We start from the raw sequence: 25010 nt of genomic DNA on the forward strand, positions 1-25010 counted from the left end.
GCAAGTCCGTCCGCGATCCTAATCGGCCCCAAAGTGCGGGTGTCAGTACTGAGTCAGTCGAATGTAAATTAGTGAATATTTAGTAAAGCATGGTTTACGCCATGTTCATCATGCGGCTCTCACTCTGCATCCTGGTTTAACGCGCAGCTGAATCAAGCCGGGTTATTGCAGAAACTGCTTCTGGCTTCATGGCTTCATAGTTAGTGAAGAGCTATTGACTGGAACAAGCCTACCCAGGCGTTTACTGTAAAGGAAATGAAACCTGAGAGAGTGTGAGGCTCAGCCCCAGGCCTGCGACCACGTGTGGCAATCTGAACGTGGTGTACTCTGTGTGAGCTGGGGAAGGCCTCTTTCGTGCCATCTGAGATATAACGGACTCTTATTATTGAGAGTGAGCAACATTTTTTAATTGCATACCCGCCCTTCCGCAGTGTATAACCAGTATTTTTGCAAAAATGACGCCTGGTATCTGCTTAAAACTTGGTTAATGAGCGTTTGTACGAAAAGTACATCCTTACCTTAGATGCAAACATAAGGAATGACTCCCAAATGCAGTGATATAATTCATTGTACCGGGTGGAACATTTCCACATGTTAATTAAATACACTTTAATTCTGAAGAAAAGTTATCATATTTGGGAATAAAAGTTTAAAAGTATGAAAAATAAATTAAAGCAAGTCAGAGTGTTCAGAAAGTGGCTAGATTTATATTATTCACACCCAAACATAGTAGCGCTGCTTTGCAGAGTTTGCCAGTGAAGCAAACCTTTTGTTTACAAGTCTTTTTTTGAACAGCATTGTTTTCCGGGATGGGAAGTGCACCAATCCTGGGGTAGGTACTGCAATGACTTATTGATGAGTGGATTGGTAACCATGTTTTTCCTGCTTACATTTCACATGCTTTACTTTGCTTTTTCCAGGATGTTGTTACTTTTTATTTAGGCAGCATATTGCTCTCTTTCATGTCTAGTGCGTAATTTGAATGGAGTTACAAGTATATTATGGTTCTAAGAGCACTTGTTACCACTGGTTGCTGTCAATTTTCAGAAATATAAAAATGTCATGATAACGCTGGTGATTAATGCTCTTCCTAGAGAGAGAGAGAGAGAGATCAGAGTTTTGTCTAGTGGAAGTTTTAACTCATGAAAAGGTAGCGCAGAAGGTTAATGTGCCTGCTGCAAAGAACATGTACCTGATGCAGATCACAAAATGCACATGAAGTAAATAGGTCAGCGAGTCACTGCTTTTGTCAGTATTCTGAATAAGCAGCTACCTATGTTATATGACATCTCTTTATTCATGTAATAACTTCACTTTCACAATTGCTTTATTACATTTCCTGCTTTCTCAAATTTGCTTGAAAATGCACTATTTGTACACTCTTTTTTCAGAATTTTTGCCTGGGAGAATCCCCCCCAACTCTCGCTATGGTGCACTATGAAATTCATTTTACGCCACACCACTTTTAAATGTCACCAGCCGCCACTGAGTGCAATAACATCAAGGCCGGCACCCAGATGAGAGAATCTTTTAGCCCCCATACTGTCATCCTTTATTGCAGACTGGCACCCTCTCACCTTCTGGATCCAATGAATGCACTTATTCATTAGGGATCCTTCATCCTCTTTGGAAAGACTGGGTGGGAGCCTTGGTACACTTGTCAAGTGTACTACTCGTCTCATGTCTGTGGTCCGAACGGCAGTTTGCGAAGCTAGAGTCGTATTTGACTGATGATAAACGGGACCTAATGGGCAGGCAAGGGCCCCAATAGGTTTAACAGATTGTTGGAGACCTACCCTATTTTGAGCTACCCCACTAGATTGTCTAGGATCAGGGGGATCAACTTTAGCACACATAGTTACGTTTTCTCTACCTACTCGGCTCATGCAATGTCTTGTGGGACCCCCAGATAGCTGTCTTACGTGGTCCACCCCCCCTCACCCCTTGGTTGTTAGCTATGCAATTTGGATGGGATCCTAATTGTTTTTTTACAAGTTGCACGTCTATAAGTACCTTGCTTAGAGAATCAGAGAGGCGCCAACAGTTACTTTAAAAACTCTCATTTCCTGCACTAGATCTATTATTTGCAGGGTTAGTAATCTTTGAGAGGGTGCCTCAATTAACATGGCATTTGTGTGGTTTGGTTGGCTGTCTCTGCTATTTGTGTCTAGACTATTTGAGTGCAAGACTAGGCGTACTACAGATTGGAAATCCCTTGTGTGGCTTATACTAGCCTCTGTACCCTCGTTTTGCACTTCACTTCCTGGGCTGGTAGGGGTAACTGGTGGTTCTACATGCCCTTACAGAGGCGAAAAGCTATTGCTACTAGGAAAAACAGGCAGATTAGCCATGGTCTATTGCTCTGCGATGTCCCCGCTTACAGGTCTCTTGGGTGGTACGTTTGGAGCGTCAAGTTCCCGATTCCTGCTAACTGCCCTTTTAAACATAGCTGGTATACAGCCAGTATACCAAGGGCTTCTAGGTATCTGTGACTTGGTGTACTTAGATGAAGTATTAATGGAGGTTGGATCAAGAAGACCCTCGCATTCCGATAATAAGCTGTCTATAGAATCTAATACCCCTCCCCCGCACCTATGCTTAGGGTCAGGGCTTTCTTCTTCGCCTTCTTTTTACAAACTTTCCTCGATCCTCCATCAGAAACTTTTTGCTTCCCCATTGCAATTCAGGTTGACAGCAAGGAAGAAAGCGGGAACTCAGCCAACAAGTAGCCCACAGGGGGGACTAATAGTCATCCAAAGTGGTGCTATCTTAGCACAGAACCTTTTTCCTTGTCGTAGATGTCATGAATATTGAGACATGAACCTCTGAGATGAGATGTCATGGGGGTGGTCCAGCCCAGTCTCTTCCGGGCTATGACGGGCGCGGATGGGCCCGCCCTTAGCCGTGCATGGCCTTGGTGTGTCCTGCACAACGGGGGCTCATGTTGAACTTAATGCGCCTCCGGGCAAGTCAGTGATGCTGCATGGGCGTGGCAATGGAAGGGGAGCCTGGGGGATGCAGTCTGTGACCCTGGTTCCCGATGCTGCAACAGATGTATGTTTCACTATCTCATATTTTTATAGATATAAATGGAAATATTGTTATATTTTATTTAAAGCATGCCACTGCTCTCAGGCTACGTCATGCTAAATATATATGTAATACAAATAAACAGATCCGTAAAAACTGCGGAAACAGCTCATGCTGTGCTGTCGCCTGTCCCCTGGGCAACAGTATGGGTAACTTGGTGAGAATTAATCTGTCATAACCTGGACAGTGTAACCAAACTGTCATTATGCTATCTCTGTGTCTGAAGCAACAGTGCATTTTTCCCCTCAGTTTGTTTTTGTTGTGACTTGCGATGTGTAAATACTGTTGCCATCAAAACAGCTTCACGACCACACATGAAGTAGTTCCGCGCCATCTACCCTGTCTGACACAGAAGTACATTAAACAGTGATTGGTTATAACATTGGCTTGCTTGTTAGTGAGCTAAATTAATAAACAGTCATTGATCAATCCTTTGAGAAGTAGTCCAATGAACAAGGCTCTGGGATCTATTACACTAAAATATAAGTGCCCAATTTACAATGCCCAGATAAGAAATGCATTGAGCTAATGTGTGGCAATATCCATACACATTGCAACCATCTACAGAAGACGTTTATTCTGTAGTATGGATGAAAGTAGATTATTCTTTATTACAACCTCTGACTCCAGCGCATATTCCCCCAGCGATGTCACTTCCAGGTCTTTCCCAACTTCCATCAACATTTCAACCCACATATTTTACAACTTGGAGTTGTACACATAATCTGCTCAAAAGGGGGATTATTGCTTAATGGGGAAATGTGTATTGGCAGAACCATTGACCACACATTGTCTGTTTGTTTGACAAATGTTGTTCTCTAAACGATACTGTCAACAACTATTGCTCCAATTTCAGCTCCAGATGCCACTTTCAGAGCATTCATAAGGACTTCAGATGACCTTTCAGTTCCATCACACACAACCTTTATTACTTCACTTCCATCCTCCCCTTACTGCTTTATTTTCAAACCACAAATGTGTTTTGCCATCACTATCACTCCCTTCCATACTGTCTCAACAAGATTCTCCATCTCAACTTGATAAGGCTTGTTGGCTCAAGTCTCACACCTTCTACACCTTGCATTCTAAGGGTATTTCTCATCACTTGCACTGTTGGATTCCTTTCCAACCAAGCAATTCTGATGGGCTCAGTCAAAAAGTAATTCGACTCAGATTTCTGGATGGCTTACGGCGGGCTCGGAGAGCCTGTCTGCCATCTGGAAACCCTTCAGTACTCACCCGGCCGCCTCTTTCCCACGAGGCAGTACAATGGCAGTTTCCCACTGCCTTTTCGTGCCGGTCTTTCTGGCACGAAAAGGCAGTCGTAAACTGTCTTTGAGGGCCCCCAGTAGGGCCCCAATGAGTGCGAGGCTGCCAAATGGCAGCCTGTGGGGCACCTATGGTGCTCCTCTGTTGATCCCTGCACCCTGTGGCAGGCACCTTGGGGGGCCTGCCATCAGGTGCAGGGATGAACTGTACCTCTGCATTTAACAATACGAGCATGCATTTTGTTCGGAATTCATACTCCCATTGTGAAGTATACGAGTGCGACTGAACAGGGTTTGGGTGCATCGTACTTGCAGGTCCATAACAGACGACAGTAGGTCAGTCGGTTACATTTCGGACATCGGAATTCGCCCCTTAATGTAAGAAAAACACTTTAAAATGTGTTTGACAGGTGCCATAATGACCATTGATTGATAATTAAAGTAAACAAACACAGAAAGGCCATGGTAAAAATGAATACAGATGATTTCATGCTAATTTCTAATTAAGAAACATGTCCAGGGCTTTTCACAACCTGCACAGGTATCTGTGTGGATATGTCCTCCTGTAACCCATAGGTATTATCTGATATAACCCATAGGTATCACCGCCAGAGATACTCAGGTTGTAGTATGCATGAGCGTAATTTATTCAGTGATACAACCTCAGACTTCAGCACATCTGTTGCCTTCATTCCTGTTACAACTTCCACTCCAGGTCAACCCCAAAAATTCTAAACCTGTGAGCTGTACACAAAACCTGCTCTAAAGGTGGATGATATTTGAGAGGAAATGAGTGATGAGAAAACTAGAATACACCACGTCATATGTTTAAAGCCACACAAAGCCACCATGCATGGCTTTGAATGGCTTAAAAAAATATGGAGTAATGCAATACAGTGCAAATCACTGTGTTGCATCACTCTGTTCAAGGGAGGCGTTCGATGGGCAGTGTGTGGGTGTTCCCATGCAACTCCTATGGTTTTGATGCATTCCTAGATTTACTAAACCTGGTAAACCTAGGAAGGTGCCAAAAAGATACGCCTCCCCAGGTGAGGCATTGGAAGGAGAAATAGGTTTATTTCTCCTTGTTTTTTCCTCTTTCTATGTGTGTTGCATTCTTCAGCACGCATAGAAAGAGGCAAAAGCCTCTGAAGATTGTTTTTGTGAAGGAAGGTGACCCTTCCTGCATAAAAATAATCCTGCCTACAACAGAGGCACCCTTCGTGCTCCCTTTCAGCACACATATCCACGGTGTGTTAAGTGGATCCACTCTTGTCCCCCCACTGACACTGAATGGATTCACTCTATTAAAAAAATCTCATATTTTGACCGGGCTAATAAACTTGTTAAGCGAACAACATTCTGGGAACTATGGGACGATTGGTTTAAGCTTTATGTTTCCAGTCTATCACATTGAGCATGTTATTTTTTAATCTATCTTTATGCATCTTTCCCTCTCTTTGGTTCTGTAAAGATACTCTTTCTTCCCCCAATAACTCTCGGAGTCGGATGACGGTGCCAACTTGTTTATTCAAGTACATACATACAAGGAGCGCAAAGCATGTCCTGCGCCCAGCCTGCTCGCGCTCTCAATGCCGCGCTCCGCCTGCCGCGCCTCTACGTCAACGCACGTCACGTAGCCACGTGACGTGCCGTGCAAGCGCGCTCACTACATATCTCCCTTTTTTCCAAAGAGTTATGTGAACAAGTCCTGACTCATATCATAGTCTCTGAACCTCACTGGTGGGACCACCGCCCTGCCCCTTCTCGTCAGTCTTACCGGGGAATTGGCCGTCGTTGCTTCTTCACTCTGTCCACTCTCTAGCGCAGCCGCGCCAGGCACACTCCGACTGCTGTCTTCCTCCGGCTGACATTCTGCACTGGCCCCTTGATCTTCGTTACTACCTTCTCCTAAGTCCGGGTCTTCACCTCCATAGTCACTGGAATGGTCACTGTTGCTCTCACTCTCATCCCTGTTGTCTCTGCTTCTCCAGTTGAGTATTTTATTGCACCTGGCCATGCGATCCTGCGACCACACGTTTCCATCGCTCAGCAAGGCCGCCCGGCCCTTGATTTCCACAACTCTCAGGGGCCTGCTGTACTTACTTTCCCCTTTTCTCTGTAGAGTGGGCAGTCTTACTCTCACCCATTCCCCCTTTTCGAGGGCCGTGTCTTTTACATTCCTCCTCGCATCATAGTGTTTGGTATACACTGCTTGTGCCTTCTTCAGATTGGCTTGCACCACTGCCGGTGACCACTCACTCTTGATAACTCTGTCCTTCCATATCCTGTTGTCTTGGGTGAACGGTTCCCGGCCCCTTAATATCTGGAAAGGGCTTTAGCCAGTGTTCGTGGGAGTTATCCGATACGCCCACACCATGTGCCATATCTCCGCCTCCCAGTCTTTGTTGTCTGCAATAGCCGCTTGTATCGAGCCCATCACCACTCTATTGAAGCGCTCCACCAACCCATTCCCCGCCGGGTGGTATATGGATGTGTGTTTAGACGCTATTCCATTTCTTTGCATAAATTGGTTCCATCTGTCAGAGCGGAATTGGGGCCCATTGTCACTGAGGACACACTTAGGGATGCCCTCTCTCACGAAGGTCTCTGCCATGAAGCTCACTATTTTCTCAGTGTCCATTGTTTCTTCGATCTTTACTTCCGGCCATTTCGAATAACGATCCACCATTACACAAATGTATTTCTGTATACCCTGTGCATTCAGCACTGGCCCCAAAATGTCTATGGACAGTTCCTCCCACGGGTTTTGTGGAGGATCAATCTTTCCCAGGGCAGGGCGCAATGGTTTGAGCGTTTTGTCCGCGCCTTGGCACCTCAGGCACTCTCTCACGTGTCTTTCCGCTCTTATGTCCATTCCTGGCCACCAATAATTCTGCTTGGCCCTTAGTTTCAGTTTTCCCACTCCCAGGTGGCCTTCGTGTAACATGTCCATCAATCTGGGTATCATCGTTGACGGGGGTATGACTCTTTCCCCTCTGTATATAAATGTTCCTTGGTCATCCATCGATAGTTCCTCTCTCACCTCGAAGTAGGGAACAAGGCCGCGCTCTAATTTGCATTTGTCCGGCCAGCCTCTCACAATGTAGTCCTTCACTTGCTCCATGTTCGGGTCTCCGTCATATGCCGTTTTCCATTCCTGTTTGCTGATAGATACTTCGAGGTCCTCGGTGAGTGCGACCCACTCTTCCCCCGCCTCGGGGCATTCTGTGCTGGGCTCCATCGCTGCCGCCCTACTCAGGTAGTCCGCCACTTTGTTCCTGTTCCCTGGAATGTGTTCAACATCATAGCGGAACTCCATTAATTTGAGCGACATTTTCGAGATCCTCGGTGTTGCTTCCGCATGTCCACTAGATGTGAGCACTTTGAGGAGGGGCTTGTGATCAGTCCTCAACCGGAACCTCGTGCCCCACAGGAACTGCCGGAACCGGGACATGGCCCACACCACCGCCAACATTTCTTTCTCAATCACACTATATCTCTTTTCAGTGTCATTCAGGGTGCGGGATGCGAAGCATATGGTCTCGACTCTCCCCTGACCTCGGTCTTGCATGAGGACTGCCCCCAGTCCTTTATCACTAGCATCTGTGGTTAGTATGGTGCTTCCTTGGGGGTCGAACCCTTGCAGTGGAATTGCCCCTGCCACTTCTCTCTTTATCATTTCAAATTCCCGTTGAGCTTCCTCTGACCAACAGAACTCGCTGTTCTCACGGGTTGACAGCCTCATGTGGTGAGTTTTCGAGGCGAAATGTTCAATGAATTTCCCATAGTATTCCGCCATTCCCAGGAATGACCTGACTTCCTCCTTGGTAGCTGGTGATGGTGCGTCGCAGATCGCCTTTACATTTTCACTCTTGGGAGTCACACCTTGAGCACTGATTTCATGGCCCAAGTACGTTACCTTCTCCATCCCTATCCGGCATTTGGCCCATTCTGCTGTGAGGCCCTTCCCTTCCAGGATGCCCAACACCGCCTCCAGCTTCCTGTCGTGGTCCATCCTGTCCTGGCCCATCACCAATATATCATCCTGGAAGTATTGCACTCCCTTGAGGTCCTGAAACAGCTGATGCATGAGCTTTTGAAATACCGCAGCCGCCGAGGCTAGTCCGAACGGCATGCGGCGGAATCGATAGCATCCGAAGGGAGTTATGAAGGATGTTAAGCTGCGGCTCTCTGGGTGTAACGCTATCTGGTGATACGCTGAAGTCAAGTCTATGGTGGAGTACCTCTGAATACCCCTTGTGCTGGCCAGCATCTCCTCTATCCGGGGAAGAGGAAACTTCTCCACCACTATATTTTTGTTCAATTCACGTAGGTCCACGCATAAACGGACCTGTCCGTTTGGTTTCTTCACCACCACCAACGGCGATAGCCATTCAGCACAGGCTATCGGCTCGATGATCCCTCTTTTCTCCAGCTGTTGAAGTTCTTCCTTCACGTCGTCCCTCACTGCTAGCGGGATGTTCCTCACCTTGTGTGCCACCGGTACAGCTCCTTTTTTGAGTACGATCTTGTGTGCAAATCTGTCGAGTTTGCCCACTGAGCCTCCGAAGACCGTTGGGAACTTCTTCCTCCATTTATTCGTGTCCAGCGCTTCCTCCGGCTCCGTCAATAATATCTGTTCCTTGCCTCCTGGGTCCAGCTTGATGCCCAGGTCTCCTTGGTCGAGCCACCCTAGGACGGAGGGACCTTTCTCGGAGACATATAGTTTGCACCTGGCCTCTCTGCCCCTGAACTCGAAGTTCAATCTCCTGCACCCGGCCATGGGGATTCGATCACCGTTGTAGGTAACGGGACGTATGTCCAGCTTGTCCAGCTCGGGGCCCAGTCGCGGAGCGAACTTCTCTTCCCACACGCTCCGGGGGATGATGGTGTAAGGCGACCCTGTGTCTGCCACCACCTGGACTTCGACGCCTCCGATCTTCATTTCCATGACGGGTTTCATCGTTCTTCCTCCGCCGGTGCCACGGCCTCGGTCGTTTATGCTTAATATTTCGTCGTAGATGCAGAGGACTGTGATCACCTCTTCCTCTGCTGCTTCTTCTGGCTCCTCCGATGCTTGGGCCACGTACTTCACTGCGTTCTTGGCTGCCTTCTTCCTGCACGCCTTTTCAAAATGGCCGATTATTCCGCAGAACGTGCATTTGGCGCGAAGCGCAGGGCACTTCCGGTCGTGCGCCTCGTGCGTCCAACTGCCGCATCTGTAGCAAGGCCGTTTGTTATTTCCGGCCTGTTTGCCAGGGTTGCCTGGGCTGTTCCGCCATTTGTCGGGACCCTTTTCTGGCTGTTTCCGTGCCTGATTATCCTTGTGGTGTTCTTCCTCGTCTACTTTGTTCACCGTCCCGCCGGGCACGATCTCCTTCTTCGTAGCCGCAGCACATCTTCGTGCCAGTTCAGCCCTTTTCACTATCACTAACACGTCCTTGAGAGAGGTGTCCCCTGCGGCCCATAGCTTGTCCTGCACGCTCGTGCACGTGGTGTGCATCACCACTTGGTCTTTTATGAATTCACTTTCCCAGTTGGCATATTTGCACGATACCGCCAGTTTCTTCAACGCCGCTACATACTCTTCCACCGTTTCCCCGGGTAGTTGCTTCCTTTGCTGGAAGTTAAACCTGTCTACTGAGACGCACACCGAGGGTTTGAAGTGTTCTTCTAGGTCTTCCAGCGCATGGGCATACACATCGTCATCCTCAGTCTCTCTCTTCTTCGGCACCAAGCTTTTATAGATCCTTAGACCTTCAGGGCCCAGATTCAGCAGCAGGATTCGTTTCTTTCTCGGCGGCTTGAACTTCTCCTCACTCTCGTCTTCCATCACTTCTATGAAATTGTCTATGTATTCCTTCCAGTCCTCCCATTTCATGAGCGGTTCTCCTGGTCGGGGAAGGAACTGGACTGGCGCTATCGCGTAGCCCGCTTGTGCATTCATCTTCTCCGCCCGGGCTGCGGGTAGCGTACCTTCCAGGCTTCTCGGACTCCCTGGTGCACCGTTTCGCTCTTCCTTCTTGAGCAAGGGTGGAGGGCTGTTCCTTTCAGCCCTTTCCTGTTCGGGTGGAGTAGCCAGTGCATATCCCGGTGGGCTGTGACCGTGACTGGCTTCCTACCTCGGTTGTTCAGGGTTCTTCGACCGTCGCTATTTGTGCTCTCGGTGCTCTGTTCTCCTTGCTGATGGTTGCGTTGCGCTCCTTGCCGTGCCCTATGAGGATGGGGTCGCTGTGCGTACCCTCGGGCCTTCCTCGTTTCTCCTGCGCCACCACTCCGTTCCGCCGTGCTTCTCGTAGTCTGCGTGGTGGGGGTCGTGGGTCAGTATCCCACCCTCGTCGCCACTGTAAAGATACTCTTTCTTCCCCCAATAACTCTCGGAGTCGGATGACGGTGCCAACTTGTTTATTCAAGTACATACATACAAGGAGCGCAAAGCATGTCCTGCGCCCAGCCTGCTCGCGCTCTCAATGCCGCGCTCCGCCTGCCGCGCCTCTACGTCAACGCACGTCACGTAGCCACGTGACGTGCCGTGCAAGCGCGCTCACTACAGGTTCCCTTTTGTCTTTCTTTTTCTCCCAAATTTCTGTCTATCTCCCTTTTTTTGGGGGGTCTTAGCACAAAGCATGTTTACATTTATTCTGAAACTTTATGGTCCAATGATTAACTGTATGCTACACAGACTGCTTTGGTGCTGGGATCACCTTCTCTTTTCAGTACCTGTTTCTGAGGAGCCAGCTGTATTTACCAGCTGAGATGTATCGGTGCAGATACCTCCATCCGCCAGCCAAAATGGCGCCAGTGCAAGGGGAAAGGTCAGGAATGCACCGTATTGGATAAATAAGGTGCATCCCTGAACTTTCCTTGTGACGCAGGGCAGCTCAGCAAGGTGACATGCTGTGTTGCCCTGCACCAAAATGGTCATAAATATGCCCGTAGTGTGTGTGGGAGATGGGTATTGATCTGTTTGTATCTCGTTTCTGTCCATAGAGATGTATTAATCTCCATTGACTAATGTCAAGAGAATGTCGTTAATGTAATTATTCTTTCTTTTTGGCTTCAGAATTCTCCATTGCAGTCATGTGAGACTCTGCACCGCAATAAATGGCCGATATACCCAAGTGCTGGAACGGCCTTTCGTCATTGAACCTATTAAATCTGAAGGCACCGGATCTGACAAAAGGTGAAGACCGCTGAGACTATCCATCCGACCAGCTCAGTTCCAGATCTCCACTAGTGCTGTTTTTACATTTTCTGTTGGAATTTTAAATCAATAAATATGCTAATACTCTAATTATTAGGCGTTAGTCCATTTAAACTTGCAAATTGTGCCTAAATATTATTCTTAAAACATGCATTTCTGATGCATCCTTTTGTCAAAAACGGTCTTATTCCAGGATTCTGTTTCTGGAGGAGGCATGAATAGTAATTGCTGAGTCATAAAATTGCAAAGTAGTGGGTCAAAATAAATGCAGCAGTGGAGCTGTTGCATGTTGAATTCGATTGGCCAGCCAGGAAAGTCCTGGCGCCATATTACAGAAGTACCCCAGGGGAGCAAGGAGCATGTGCACCTGCATTGTATGCCCCGGGAAACTATGGTAGTACAAAAGGGGACGCAAATGCTTGTGCATTACCTTTTGTAATACATATAGCACTGTTGCACATGCGCCAGTGCTACCATTAGATGGCATTCCCTCATTTGCATGGGGATGTGTCCCCATGCAAATGAGGGAATCCCTTTGCCTCTGCACCTGCACCATATTACCGCCGTAGGCGCAGAAGCCAACATCCCTTCAGGAGGTGCAATGAAAGTGCGCCACAAAAGGTGGCGCACTTTCAGCGCACCTCCTAAAAGTAGCTCTCTGGAGGAATAAAAGAGGGCCCCATTGCCCTCCAGCCCCCTGCCTGCAGGCGGGTGGAGTCACTCACTAAACTCACCGGCACGGAAATCTTTAATCCCTCTTAAAAAAAGTGCAGGCAAGTTGCTGCCTGCACAGAGAAACACAGAGCAGCTTTTAAACAGCTGCTCTGTATTTCTCTTGAATGCGCTGCCCTGTGGCAGCGTGAGTTCGTGACTGAACTGAGAGCAGCACATTCAACATAATTTGTTGCACTTTCCCTGTTTACACCAGGCACACCTGCTTAAACATGCGCTGTGATGCAAACATGAAAAGTGCACACTATTACAGATAGAATGAACTTTACCTGTTTGACCCGCAGCCATGTTTAAGCAGGCGCGCTGGGTGCAAACAGGGAAAGTGCGCCCTATTAGGAAGAATGAGCTGCTCTCAGGGCAGCAATGAAATCACACTGCCCCTAGGGCAGCACATTCAAGAGAATTACGGAGTGGAGGTTTAAAAAACGCTTTTAACCCGTTAACCGGGGTGGTAATTGCGCCGCGGTGCGGGTGTTTTCGTGCGCGGGTGGGGCCGCATCGGCCATTGGCCGACGGCGGCACTGGGGAGGTAGTGCTGCCGTCGGCCAATGGCCGACGGCAGCAAGGAAAGGGTTAAGAAGGATTAGAGGTCCCTTTGCAGGCAAGTACAGTGAATGACTGCACCTGTATGCAAGTGGATGTCTGTGGGGGTCCGTGGAACCCTCTTTCATCCCTTGAGAGGGCAGCGTGTCATCTTTTTTTAGGGTGCTTTCATTGTGCCTCCAGATGGTATGTTGCCTCTGCGCCCATGTCGGTAACACGGCATGGGCGCAGAGAAAAAGTGATTTACACATTTGCCACGCACCAATTCAAATGAGGGAATGCCTCTCGATATCACTGGCATTACATGGACACTAGTGCTATCTGTAATAAAGATGGGGCCGCACGTGCAATAGTGTGGGATGCTCTCTTATCGTCAAATCATTTGGCCCTAGTACAAAACACAACTTTGAGCATCTAAACAATCAACATGAAGATTTTAGAGAAAAGTAAAACTAAGTAGTATGTTCCACCCAATTGGCGGGCAACTTAAAATAAGCTTGCTGTTCCCACTCTTAATAAACTCTAAGAATAACAGGATCCTTTCCTGCAAGCGCTTAGTCTGTGTTATCTAGAATCTAAAACTTGTGTTCACACTGACTCAGCCCCTTACACTGGTTGTGAGTCTTGTCATCCCTTCTTTATATACACCATTTTCCTAGATGTTGCCAGTCCATGTTTAACTTAGTGTAAACTTGTATCTTCTTATACTTCTCTTTCTCACTCTTCTATGCATCCTTCATGATGTCTATCCCTCTCATTGTTCTATTGTGTATTTTAGCCCGCTTATCTTCAAAATCATCAATACATGTCTTCTCAATGGGGCTTACTAGACAAGTCAGATTATTTCTATGGGCTCTGACAGTGTCAAACTTTATTGAGGACCTAAGGAAATGACACACTGTCTCTATTTCCTTTGAATTAGCGTAAATATTCAAGTGTTTATGCATGGAAAGTTCTGAAAATATTAAGGGCCTGATTTAGATCTTGACGGAAATGGTTCCACTGTGGCTTTTCCTTCAGATTTCTCATTCGCCTACTAAGCGATCCGACCGCTCTATTTAGATACTGATGCGACCATAGACGAAAGACCGTCGGAGTGGCCCTGACAGCCAGGTATGTTCACCAGCGTCAACGGCTTCATAGGCAAAAGTGGCTGTCAGAGGCAGTACAGCCAGTTTTCCCGCAGGGCCAGTCACAGTGTGCCCTCATGCCGATGTGACTGTGGGGGGGGGGGGACACTCCACACCTGAGTTGACGGATTGGAACAGATATAAGGCTGAAACTTACCTTCTTTCTATTTCACACTCCCTTTACTGTCATGGATCCGATTGTACAAGTCCTGCCTTTGCTGCTGCTACTTGATCACAAAGCAAATTCACACTGTCATTGCCGGAATCAAAGGTAAGTTTCTCTTATAACTTGTTACCTTTTGACTTGTCAGTATACATGTAATCAAGACTTGTGCATGTTGAAATCTCTCTTACAAGCAATAACATACCAATGTGTAATCCATATGTTTGTGTAATGTTGTTGTTTAAGAAATTTAAAGAAACACAACATATCATTTTATTGTAATTTTAAATTTGGTGCATGTTGCCTTCATGATGATGGACCCTTACACACACATGGACATCAATCCAAAAACCAAAAACTGACCAGAGAGATGTATTAGCTTCATTTTCCGTAACTTAAAAATCATGAACATATGCAGTACAGATTATTGGGATAATTGCAATGTAATAAAATGTAGAAACTGCACTTAACAAGGTGAAATATTTGTTTGAAAATAACTGTAAAAGCAATGTCAGTTTCAAAGTTTTATCAATTTATATATTTATCAATTTAACATCTCCCCTTGTCTAGTAATTGTCCCGTATTTAATTAGGTTCACTGACAGAATATCAACCACAAAAATATAGATGAGAAAAATATTGAAGGAAAAATATAGAATACAAAAATATCGACTCCCTATACTTAAAAAGGTAAGTACAAAAATAGTGAAAACAAATACTGTATACAATAATAAAGTATTATTAAATATCAATTTTAAAATATATATGATTTAAAATATAAAAATAAACATAGATTAAATACAAACTTTAATTTATAAAAAATATATAATTACATTTATATTTTTACAAATATAGCAAATAAACTTTGTTTTAAATATGTAAACACACACATATATATATAGGAACTAAGCAGCTGGTGGGAAGCGACATCTCTTCAGAATTATATAGAGGTGGATCGCGTCCCTCGCGGCTTGCGCATCTTTATCGTTCCAACCTTAAACAAACCAAAACCTGAAGTTCTGAAGGCATGGCGAGAGAACACCAACGCATGCTCAAAAACAATGATGCAGATTCTGGTTAAGAATGCTTGGGAGGAACATGAAGAACTGCTAAAAGAAATACAATCGCTCCTGGATGAACTAGCAACTGAAAAAGATCAAACAGAGGTATCAAAAACCCTAAAAACTGTGGATGAGAAAATACAGACATTTGAAAAAGATTTAATTGCAAGGAAACAACGCAAATTTGAACGCGATGAGCGGGACTATAAATTAGGAAGAATCCTGACAAAAGTTTGACAAAGCACGCTCTTCACTACTAAGAGACAAGGCACTTGGAATGGCGGACAAAGACCGGTGGCAATCTGGGACCAGCCTGAGCTCTGAAGCAAGTTTAACCGATACAAACACACAGGATAACTTGGATGTAACGTTTTTTTCCGACGAGATGCGCCTCGTGATAGAGGCCAACGAACAATCCATAAGGGGGAGAACCCGATATCAAGGCCGAGGAGGCAAGGTAAAAGCAAGAAACGACGGCAACGACGCAACAAACTCAGGAACTACTGGAGTGGGAAGCAAAAGCCAGACACAGAAGGCCAAATAATGGATGTACAGACTTCAGAATTAACGGTAATGAACCTATCTAATAGACTTTTAACTGATGATGAAGAGAAAGTTCTGAAGCTGGGTTTAACATTTTGTCCTGACCTCCATTTTGATTACACGCAGACACGCATTGATATGTACATGTTTGTGAGAAAACTTAAATTACATAAAATACACTCACATAAGAAGTGTGATCCAGAATTGCCTAGTATTACTGCTGATATTGTAAGCCAAAATAGTGATTTGCAAAATGTCTTAGTTTCCCTGCATGAGGAAGGTATGGTAGATCTGACGCAATCCCAGGTCCCTGCCACCCAAGAGGGCACTGATATTGTCTCTGTACTTGATGATTTACCATCCACTAACATAGAATCAAATGTTTCTACTGTAACCACGCCGTTCAGACCCAAATCTAGATACAGACCCCAGTTACCCAGAGACAACATAGACCTATTTCATGATTTAGTCAACAACGACATGTTGAAACTTCTAAACCGACCCTTGGGCAAACAGAACATGACACCAGGTATGAGGGTGACATTGACTGAGTTAAAGAACGACGATTCAATCGTCACCAAACCCTCAGATAAGGGAGGAAATGTAGTTTTGTGGGATAAGAAAATGTACATAAAAGAGGCCATGAGACAACTGTCTGACACCACATGCTACACCAGGGTGGATCACTCCTATTCGAGTAAGCTATTGAATCGGGTACACCAAAACATTCGTGATTGGGAGAAGAACAAACTACTGAGCTGGGATGAAACTAAATTTCTCATTAATGAGAATCCCACTACTCCCACCTTTTATCTGCTACCTAAGGTGCATAAAAATCAGACACAACCACCGGGAAGGCCAATTGTGTCCTCCATAAATAGCCTCCTAGAAAATGTCTCACACTACGTTGACCACTTTCTCAAAAACTATGTCAAAGATCTAACTTTACATCTAGAAGACACCAAAGACTTTCTACAAAAAGTTGAAAATATCAATTGGGAGTCACATTTTTGGCTAGTGTGTTTAGATGTAGAAAGCTTATACACGTCCATTCGACATAGGGACGGCCTGAAGGCTTGCGAATATTTCTTGAAAACCAGAAGTAGACATTTGGAAGCCCACTCCAAAATGCTACTTCAAATGATCGAATTGTGTCTCGAAGAAAATGTCTTTTTGCTCAATGGGTCTCTGTACAAACAAATCCAGGGCACTTCGATGGGCACCTGCTTTGCCCCCAGCTACGCCAACCTTCTGGTGGGCTGGTGGGAGGAGCAGGTGCTCAGGAGTGATGACCTGGAACATTGGACTAAATGCGTGAATGTCTGGCTCCGCTATATAGATGACGTCTTTTTCGTGTGGGAGGGGAGTGAAAATGAGCTACTTAGATTTGTGGATGCACTCAATTTGAACAACTTAAATTTGAGATTTACTATGCAACATAGCCAGCAAACAATCGACTTCCTTGACATAAAACTTATCATCAGGAATATTATGATTGAAACAGAGATTTTTAGGAAAGCAACAGCAGGAAACTCTGTGCTCCACTCCAAAAGCTGTCACCCCCCCCAGCTTCAGATGGGCAATCCCTTTTGGCGAGTTTTTGCGCGCCAAGAGAAATTGCAGTACTGAAGAAACATACATGAAACACAAGAAAATGATGCATGAAAGGTTCAAAATGAGAGGTTACTATGCTAACATGATGAAAAAAGGCGAGGATAGAGTAGCCCTCATCGACCGGAAGGAAGCACTATTTAAAGACTCTAGAGCCAGTCTACAAAGTCCCAAAGCTCCTATAAGACTGATAACCACCTACAACACACAATCCTCAGCTTTCAGCCAGATAATAAGAAGGAGGTGGGATATCCTTTTACAGGACAAAGTGTTAAAAGAAAGATTAGACCCACACCCCTCCATCACATACAGAAAAGGTAGATCCATCAAAGACCTTATAGTGCAGAGTCACTTAGACAAGAAAAAAATATGTCTGGCAGCTAAAGGTGGATTTTTCAAATGTGGAAAATGTAAGGCCTGTAGCCACAGCACTAATGTAAGGGAGGTTGAACTAAAAAGAGTAAAGAAAAAATGGAGAATCACTAAAAACATCCAATGTACCACTGATCATGTCATCTACGTAGTAACCTGCCCCTGTGGCAAATGGTACATCGGTTCAACCACCTTCCCAGTGAAAAAGCGAATCTTGGAGCATTGGCGTGCTATCACGAACAAACATTTCGCATACAGCACGGCCAAACACTTCCACCAATATCATGATGGAGATTGGACCAAAGCGAAATTTTTCGCGCTGGACTCAATCCCTAAACATATCAGAGGAGGGGATCGCCTGACAGCGTTGCGCAGAGCAGAGTCCAAATTCATACTACAAGCAGGGTGTATCGTTCCTTTTGGGATGAACATTGATGAGGAGATGTATGTACATCTGTAAACTGATAGACTGTGAGCTTCCCTAACCCCCTTCATTGATACTCCGATTCCATGACATATACCTCCAATATGTCTTTTAATCAATATGATTTAGATTCTATTAATGTTTGGTTGATAATGTCTCACATTTAATTAAATCAATTATGCAAATAAGACAGGTTGAAATGTTGAGAGAGGAGAACAATGTTGAAAAATGCTATTATGTCTTAACAGTCTACATGTATTATATTTGCAATTGAACTAATGTATTTTCTTTCCATTTTTTCTTACTTTCCCTATAGTGCTAGACCTCGTCTTGATAAAGAAGCAACAAACCACTAATAGTGAATACTGTTATGAGCACCACTGCTACACAAGAAATTACTAAGTACGACTATGAGCACGGGATAGAATATTTTGGGAAATTATTAAAATCATGAATAGTTTAATTCACCTTTTTTAGACCAGATAGAGACTATAGCTACCCACTGTCTGATATAGACCCATGAGATTGATAATGTTTTATATGGGGGCATGATGCAATGGGCACTAGACCCAAGTGACTTAATTTTTCAATCAATGCTTTAGATCCTCCCTTGACTTATCTCTGATCAATTTGATGTATAATCCGCCACTCATTCTCAACTCCTATATATCACGTTTACACTCCTCTCGTTTCCTCCCTTTCTCCAAACCTGTCTCCTCATCGGAATCAAATGGGTACTATACCTCGATGCGCTTTGTGCGCTATTTTTTCTGATTTAAAAATTGACTTATCATTGACAATGATTCAAAACCAAACATTTGGGAAATGTGCATTATTTGTAACCCTATAACAGTTATTATTGCTTTTGAAATTGCACTTTTAAGTAAAGTTTCCGTGTGATGTTTGTAAACACGGAAAACTTTCTTCCCTTTCTATTATTTTTTCACTATTTAAACAAGGGAAAAAAAATGGTGGTCATGTGACCAAGAGCCCGTGAGCTCGAAACGCGTCTTGTTTATGCCCTGAAATAAACAACTTTTCCGGTACCTGGTGGTGTGGCTCGTCATCCTTTTTCTGAATCGAAAGGAATCCGTGGAGATATATATATATATATATATATATATTAATTCAATGTGAGATACTCCGTAAGAGTGCTCCCAATCTTCGGGGTGGCGCGAGTCCGGTGGAGAAACCGGTAAACAATATCTATAAAAAACTGCGTTCCTCTCGCTCTCTCAGAAAATTCTGACGCAATCCACACAAGCTGGGTGTAATTAAAGTGGGGGTTTAATATAGTTCGTAAACCCGCCGTGACGCGTTTTGCCACCGTAGTGGCTTGTTCACACAGGGTTTCACCCTAACAGTAGCCATTACATACATGGGAATGTAAACATAATAGAAGGACTACCAACTCGAGTGTAATGTTCGTTTTCATAAGCGCCATTTTGGCATGCACATTCTACGTGGAATTTGCCCTCCATAAATTGTGTTTTGGACTGCTGTAAACATATTTAATGTCCTGGAGGCTGTCAACTTTCAACCTTTCATGTCGTGTATCTCAGTTATTGTTATTGTTATTGTTATCTGGATTTTGTATAGCGCCAAATCACCGTCAGGTCTCTAGGCGCTTCTGACAGATACAGCAACAAGAGAGGATAAATAAGCAGGGATTCGGATTATCGGCCTAGCTCACAGAGATCCAAAGGCATCTCTGAATAAAAGTGTCTTCAAAGATTTCCTAAAAAGGAGGAGGTTAGTTTCTTTACGAAGGGCCTCAGGTAGCTTGTTCCACATTTGTGGGGCTTGGATTGAAAAGGATCTCCCGCCTTTGGTTGCCATTTTAAAGCGCGGACATGACAGCAATTGGGAGTTGGAAGATCTTAAAGCTCGCTTGGGATTGTAGACTTCAAGCCTTTCTTTTATATAGGCAGGTGCCTGCCCATAAATTGCCTTATGGGCAATGCACAGGCTTTTAACCACATGGCTGCTGGGCGTTTTCCCCCCCTGTGCTGGAAAATGCCATTTTAGTGGCACCATGACGAGCTCAGCTCGTCATCAGCACACAACACCCATGGGTGATGACGAGCTGAGCTCGTCATCAGCATCGAAAGGGTTAAATTCCACCCTTTGCTTTATGGGGAGCCAGTGTAGCCTGTGCAATAATGGGGAAGCATGGGTCTGTCTGGGTAGTCTGAAAATTAACCGTGCTGCATCATTCAAGGTGACCTGCAGGCGTTTAATCAGATTTTTTGGCAGACCTAGATATAATGCATTCCCATAGTCGATCCTGGAGACTATTGTTGCCGAGACGATGGTTCTGAGCATGTTTATGGAAAGTAAGGGGACTAACCTTCGCAACTGCCTAATCAAGTTAGTGCAAGTTCCAACGACGGAGGATACTTGGCTGGTCATTGAGAGCTCCTGGTCGATCTTAATACCAAGGCTCTTTACGCTGAGGCATGGCTTTGGGGTCGGTCCAAGCTCTTGGGGCCAGAACAAATCATTCCAAGGTGAGGTGGCAGTTGAAACTACCAGGACCTCCGTTTTATCTGGACCATATGTACTTATTTGCAATTTTTTGCCGCATTCGTGTCTGATAAGTGTCCTTAATTATATGCTAATGTAACCATTGTCATGTGAATGTCGCTCATTTGAAGACTGTTAGATGCTTAGTGCTTTAAGTGTATTGCATCTATCAAACATTATATCTAACTCTGTATCCTACCCTCCGCGATATAGTTCTCATGTGTTATCTTCTGGACGCTGTGCATTTTGGATACAGTGATTCCCCACTTGCGTGTGTGCGTTTGAGCACGGTGATTTTGGCATAGTGCCCATTCTACTTCTGTTCATGTGTCGATCTAACTAGTGGGTACCAGTTGATGTCAAATCGATTTTAACAATACATATATTTATATTTAAACCTCCAGTGGGTGTATTTTACCGCGAACTCATCGGGGCAGAATAGTACGACTCCAAATTGCATCTGAGTACAACATATGTGATGTTTCAATTCTTCCCTGGTTAGTGGGTATATTAGATAGGCTCCATAGCCACCATGAATAAATTTGACTGTTCATTCTTCCTCAATTTTCATCTATGCCTGTAATTATCTACTGCTAAGTGCCCCCTATGCATTGTCCCCTGTGTTCCTAAGACGATCAAAAGTGCAAATTACAATTTAACGTTCTTATCTGCTCCTTGGAACATGGTTGAATGATGAATTGAAGAAAAGGGTAGGGTTCCTGCTGCCACAGGTAAGAGACGTGTCCCCTTCCTTTCCTCCTGTAATAAAGAGATACATAGATGCATAAAATAAATATAATACAGTAATGATTAAACAAATATCAGTGGCATCCAATGTTTTTATTTTTAAATCATCATCATCAGGGATAGGACATTTAATCAAGTGTGAGCTTATTGCAGAATTATTCCATTTGTAGATGTATAGCCATTTCATCATCAAGGTTGTGCCCTGTTGGAAAGTGTGTACACATCCCTACGATATGTCTCGTCTCTTTCTGTCTTAGCCTCAAGACTCTATTGCCTCCTCTGGCCTTGGGCAGGACCTGCTCTATTGCATAGTACATCAATTTAGAGCAATCTGAGTAATGGTGGCTGACAAAATGACGGGCAATAGGAGTTTGCTTGTCTTTGTTGGTGATCGCCCTCATGTGTTCGAGGACGCGTTTCTTAGCCATGTGCGTCATACTACCCACATACCTGAGTTTACATGGACACTCAAGTACCTAGATGACAAAGTTTCTGGTACATGTTAAAAACTGTATGATAGGCATCTTCTTATTGGTGCTGGTGTACCAATATTCTTTCACCATTTTGCTGTTCCCGCAGGCCTTGCAATGGCCGCACGGGAAGAACCATTGTAGATCAATACCTTTCATTTCTGCAATGTTTGACAGATCTCTATGCACCAGCAAGTCTTGTAGATTTCTACCTCTCTTGTAGGTAATGCTTGCTTTGTCAGGTAAGTTTTCACCGATTATGGGGTCGTTCTTAAGGATTCCCCAATGTCGGTTGATGACTTTTTGAATCTATTTGGAGTTCCCATTAAATGTCATGATCATGCGTGAAGTGTTTTCTTCCTTGGTAGTAACCTCTTGTTCTGGTATCCTCAGAATATTTGTTCTTTCCATCTCTGTTATCCTTTCTACTGCTTTTTTGAGGACCCAGTTGGGATAGCCCCTATCTTGGAAACGTTCAATCATGATGCATTCCTCCTTGTGATAATCAGATATTGTGCTGCAGTTTCTCTTGGCCCTGAGCAGGTCCCCGTATGGTATGCTCCATTTGAGATTATCCGGGTGGCTGCTCAGAGCATGGAGTAGTCTAATTTCCCTCTGTGCTTTTGCAGTATAAAACCGTCTCAATTGTATTGTTCTTGATTATGACCCTGGTGTCCAAATACACAACCTCTTCTGTTCCTATGGTGCTAGTCAGTGTAAGATTTCTATTGTTATGATTAAGGGCTTCAATATAAAGTAAAGACTCACTTTTCCCTCCCTGCCAAATCATAAAGATATTGTCTATATATCTTAGCCAAGTCTGTACCTTGGTAAGGGCAGTCTGATAGTGTGCATTGGTGCGGATGTCTCCTTCCCATGCCCCCATAAACAGATTTGCAAAATTCGGTGCAAAGGAATTACCCAATGTGGTTCCGAGCTTTTGTTTATACATTCCCTCATTGAATAAGAAAAAGTTATTCTCTAGGCAGTGTTTGATCATTTCTAAGATCATGTTTGTGTGATCTAGATACCCAATGTCCCTTCGTTTGAGAAATCTAGTGCATGCTTCAACTCCCTGCATGTGGTCTATGACTGTATAGAGTGAATTCACGTCTAACGTGATAAGAATATAGTCACTCTCCCATTTGAGATCAGCTATTTTGCCCAGAAAGTCCTTTGTGTCACGGACGTAAGGGGGTAAGGTGAAAACAAACTCTCTAAGAAAACGATCCACGTATCTTGATACTTTTTCTAAAACACATCCCCGGGATGATATGATGGGTCTACCCGGTGGATTGTTCCTGTCTTTGTGGATCTTTGGCAGTAGGTACATGACGGGCAGTACGGGATGGTCTTTTTTGAGAAAGCTAAATTCCTCCTATTCGAGGAGTCCCTTATCATTCCATTCTTGTAGCTTCCCCCAAATCTCTATGATACTGTTATTGTACTCACTTCTACTGGATGTATTGTAGGTATTGTCATCATGTAATTGCCTAAGGACTTCCTTGATGTACATGTCCTTGGGTAGTATGACAATGTTGCCCCCTTTGTCTGCTGGTCTGACTATTATATTCTCATCTTTAGCTAGATCTTCCATGGCTTTTTTCTATGTGTTAGTCAAATTATGTTTGAAATCTTTCATTTTCATTGGCCAATTATTTTGTCTAAATGTTAACAAATCATTACTCACTAGATTTTGGAAATTGTCTATATTGTCATGGGGCATTTTGGGGACAAAGGTAGATGGAGGTTTAAAATTGCTACATGCTGCCTTATCATGCCTAATTTCTAGTTCATCAAGGATCAATAAAGTGTCTCTACTGTTCATGGTTGCATCTGGGTCATTTTGTAATTCATGAAGGACTATCATGGTGTCAATATCCCCTATCATTAGTCCCTGTTCTTGTGTGGCTCTCTCAGTATTGTGCAGTTCTCTGCTACTAATAGGTTTAAGTTTATGGCATTTTTTAAGTTTTAACTTATGACAATATTTAAAAACATCAATTCTGCTGTCCACGTAGTTCATTGGTACTGATGGGCAAAATGATAAACTCAAATATAAAGTTCGTTTGTCTCTATTGCTAATTGTCTTAGAGCTTAAATTAACAATGGTTTGATTTACCATTTCGTCATCCATTAGAAGTTCTTCTTGGAGCGTGTATTTCTTCCCATGTACTCCGCATTTTTCTCTTTTCTTTCTTCTTTGTCCAATTCGTTTCTTCCTCTTCCTCTTGTATTTCTTCCTCTTCCCCTTCCTCTACCCCTCGGTTTCGGCGAGTCTTCCATTTGGTTCATTTTGGACATGGATCTTGTTATTTGCTGGCTCTCCTTCATGAGCCGGTATTCATCTAAAAAAATCGTTTTTGGACGAGTGACTCTCTCTCTCTGTCTGATAATGAACTTTCCGAGGTTCTGTTGGTTTCTGAGTCCTCTGTGTTGGTGTCACTTACACTGGTCACTTCTTCTTCTTGTCTTGTTGGTTTATGTCTTGTATCACCTGTTCCTGTTTTATCCTTCTCATATAGGTGATCATATTTCTTGCTACAAGTCAGAATCCTCCCTGACTCCTAGTCTCCACAATCTCTGTGTAATTTGCATTGTTTGCGCTTTTTAATCTAATCCTCCATGATATTTAATCTTTTCTTCATTTATCTAGAAATGTCATTATGGTTTCTTGGTCTTCATGAGTATTCAGAATAGACTTGATTTGCTCTATTTCAAGTTTGATTTTTTTCTCTGGCTGACCAGGTGTATATAACCAGTATTTTTAGCATGTTTTTTGAGCTTGTGGTGGAATTATTGGACCAATCTTCCAACATTTGACGATCTGGGGAGTCATATGAGGGCGATATATAAATTCTTAATCCACGGGGTACCATTGATTTATCTATGTAATCTTGCAATGATGTTGCTTCCCACCATTTGGAGGTTTCTTGTTTAAGCAGTTTCTCAAAACTCCTTAATGTCTCCATGACCGTTTTCTCAGCTGATGTCTGTATTTGCATTGTGTTTCCAACTCCTGGGGCCCTAGCAAACAGTGTCAGGGCTGCCTCTCTCCATTCCCTTTTATAATCACAAGGAGGAATGCGTCATGATTGAACATTTCAAAGATAGGGCTATCCCA

At 44.2% G+C, this 25010-nt stretch overlaps 1 protein-coding gene across 9 annotated transcripts in view; it reads left to right on the forward strand.

Moving 5' to 3' along the window:
• The window catches only part of LOC147662962 (uncharacterized), a 260578-nt gene that overhangs the window by 102451 nt on the left and 133117 nt on the right, over positions 1-25010 (forward strand). For 7 of the 9 annotated variants that reach the window (XR_015305450.1, XR_015305453.1, XR_015305454.1 and 4 more), the window contains exon 2: positions 11425-11544. Coding sequence is in view for 3 of the 9 variants with exons in the window: in XM_086950748.1 (XP_086806874.1) it covers positions 11425-11544 (120 nt within the window). In the remaining 6 variants the exon portion in view is untranslated. Of the gene's footprint in view, positions 1-11424; positions 11545-14177; positions 14242-18459; positions 19144-25010 lie in introns of those variants that run through there. The other 2 variants (XR_015305451.1, XR_015305455.1) reach the window with 2 other exon arrangements.

Source organism: Lissotriton vulgaris, unplaced genomic scaffold (genome assembly GCF_964263255.1).
Source record: "Lissotriton vulgaris unplaced genomic scaffold, aLisVul1.2 SCAFFOLD_936, whole genome shotgun sequence".
NCBI classification, from domain to species: Eukaryota; Metazoa; Chordata; class Amphibia; order Caudata; family Salamandridae; genus Lissotriton; species Lissotriton vulgaris.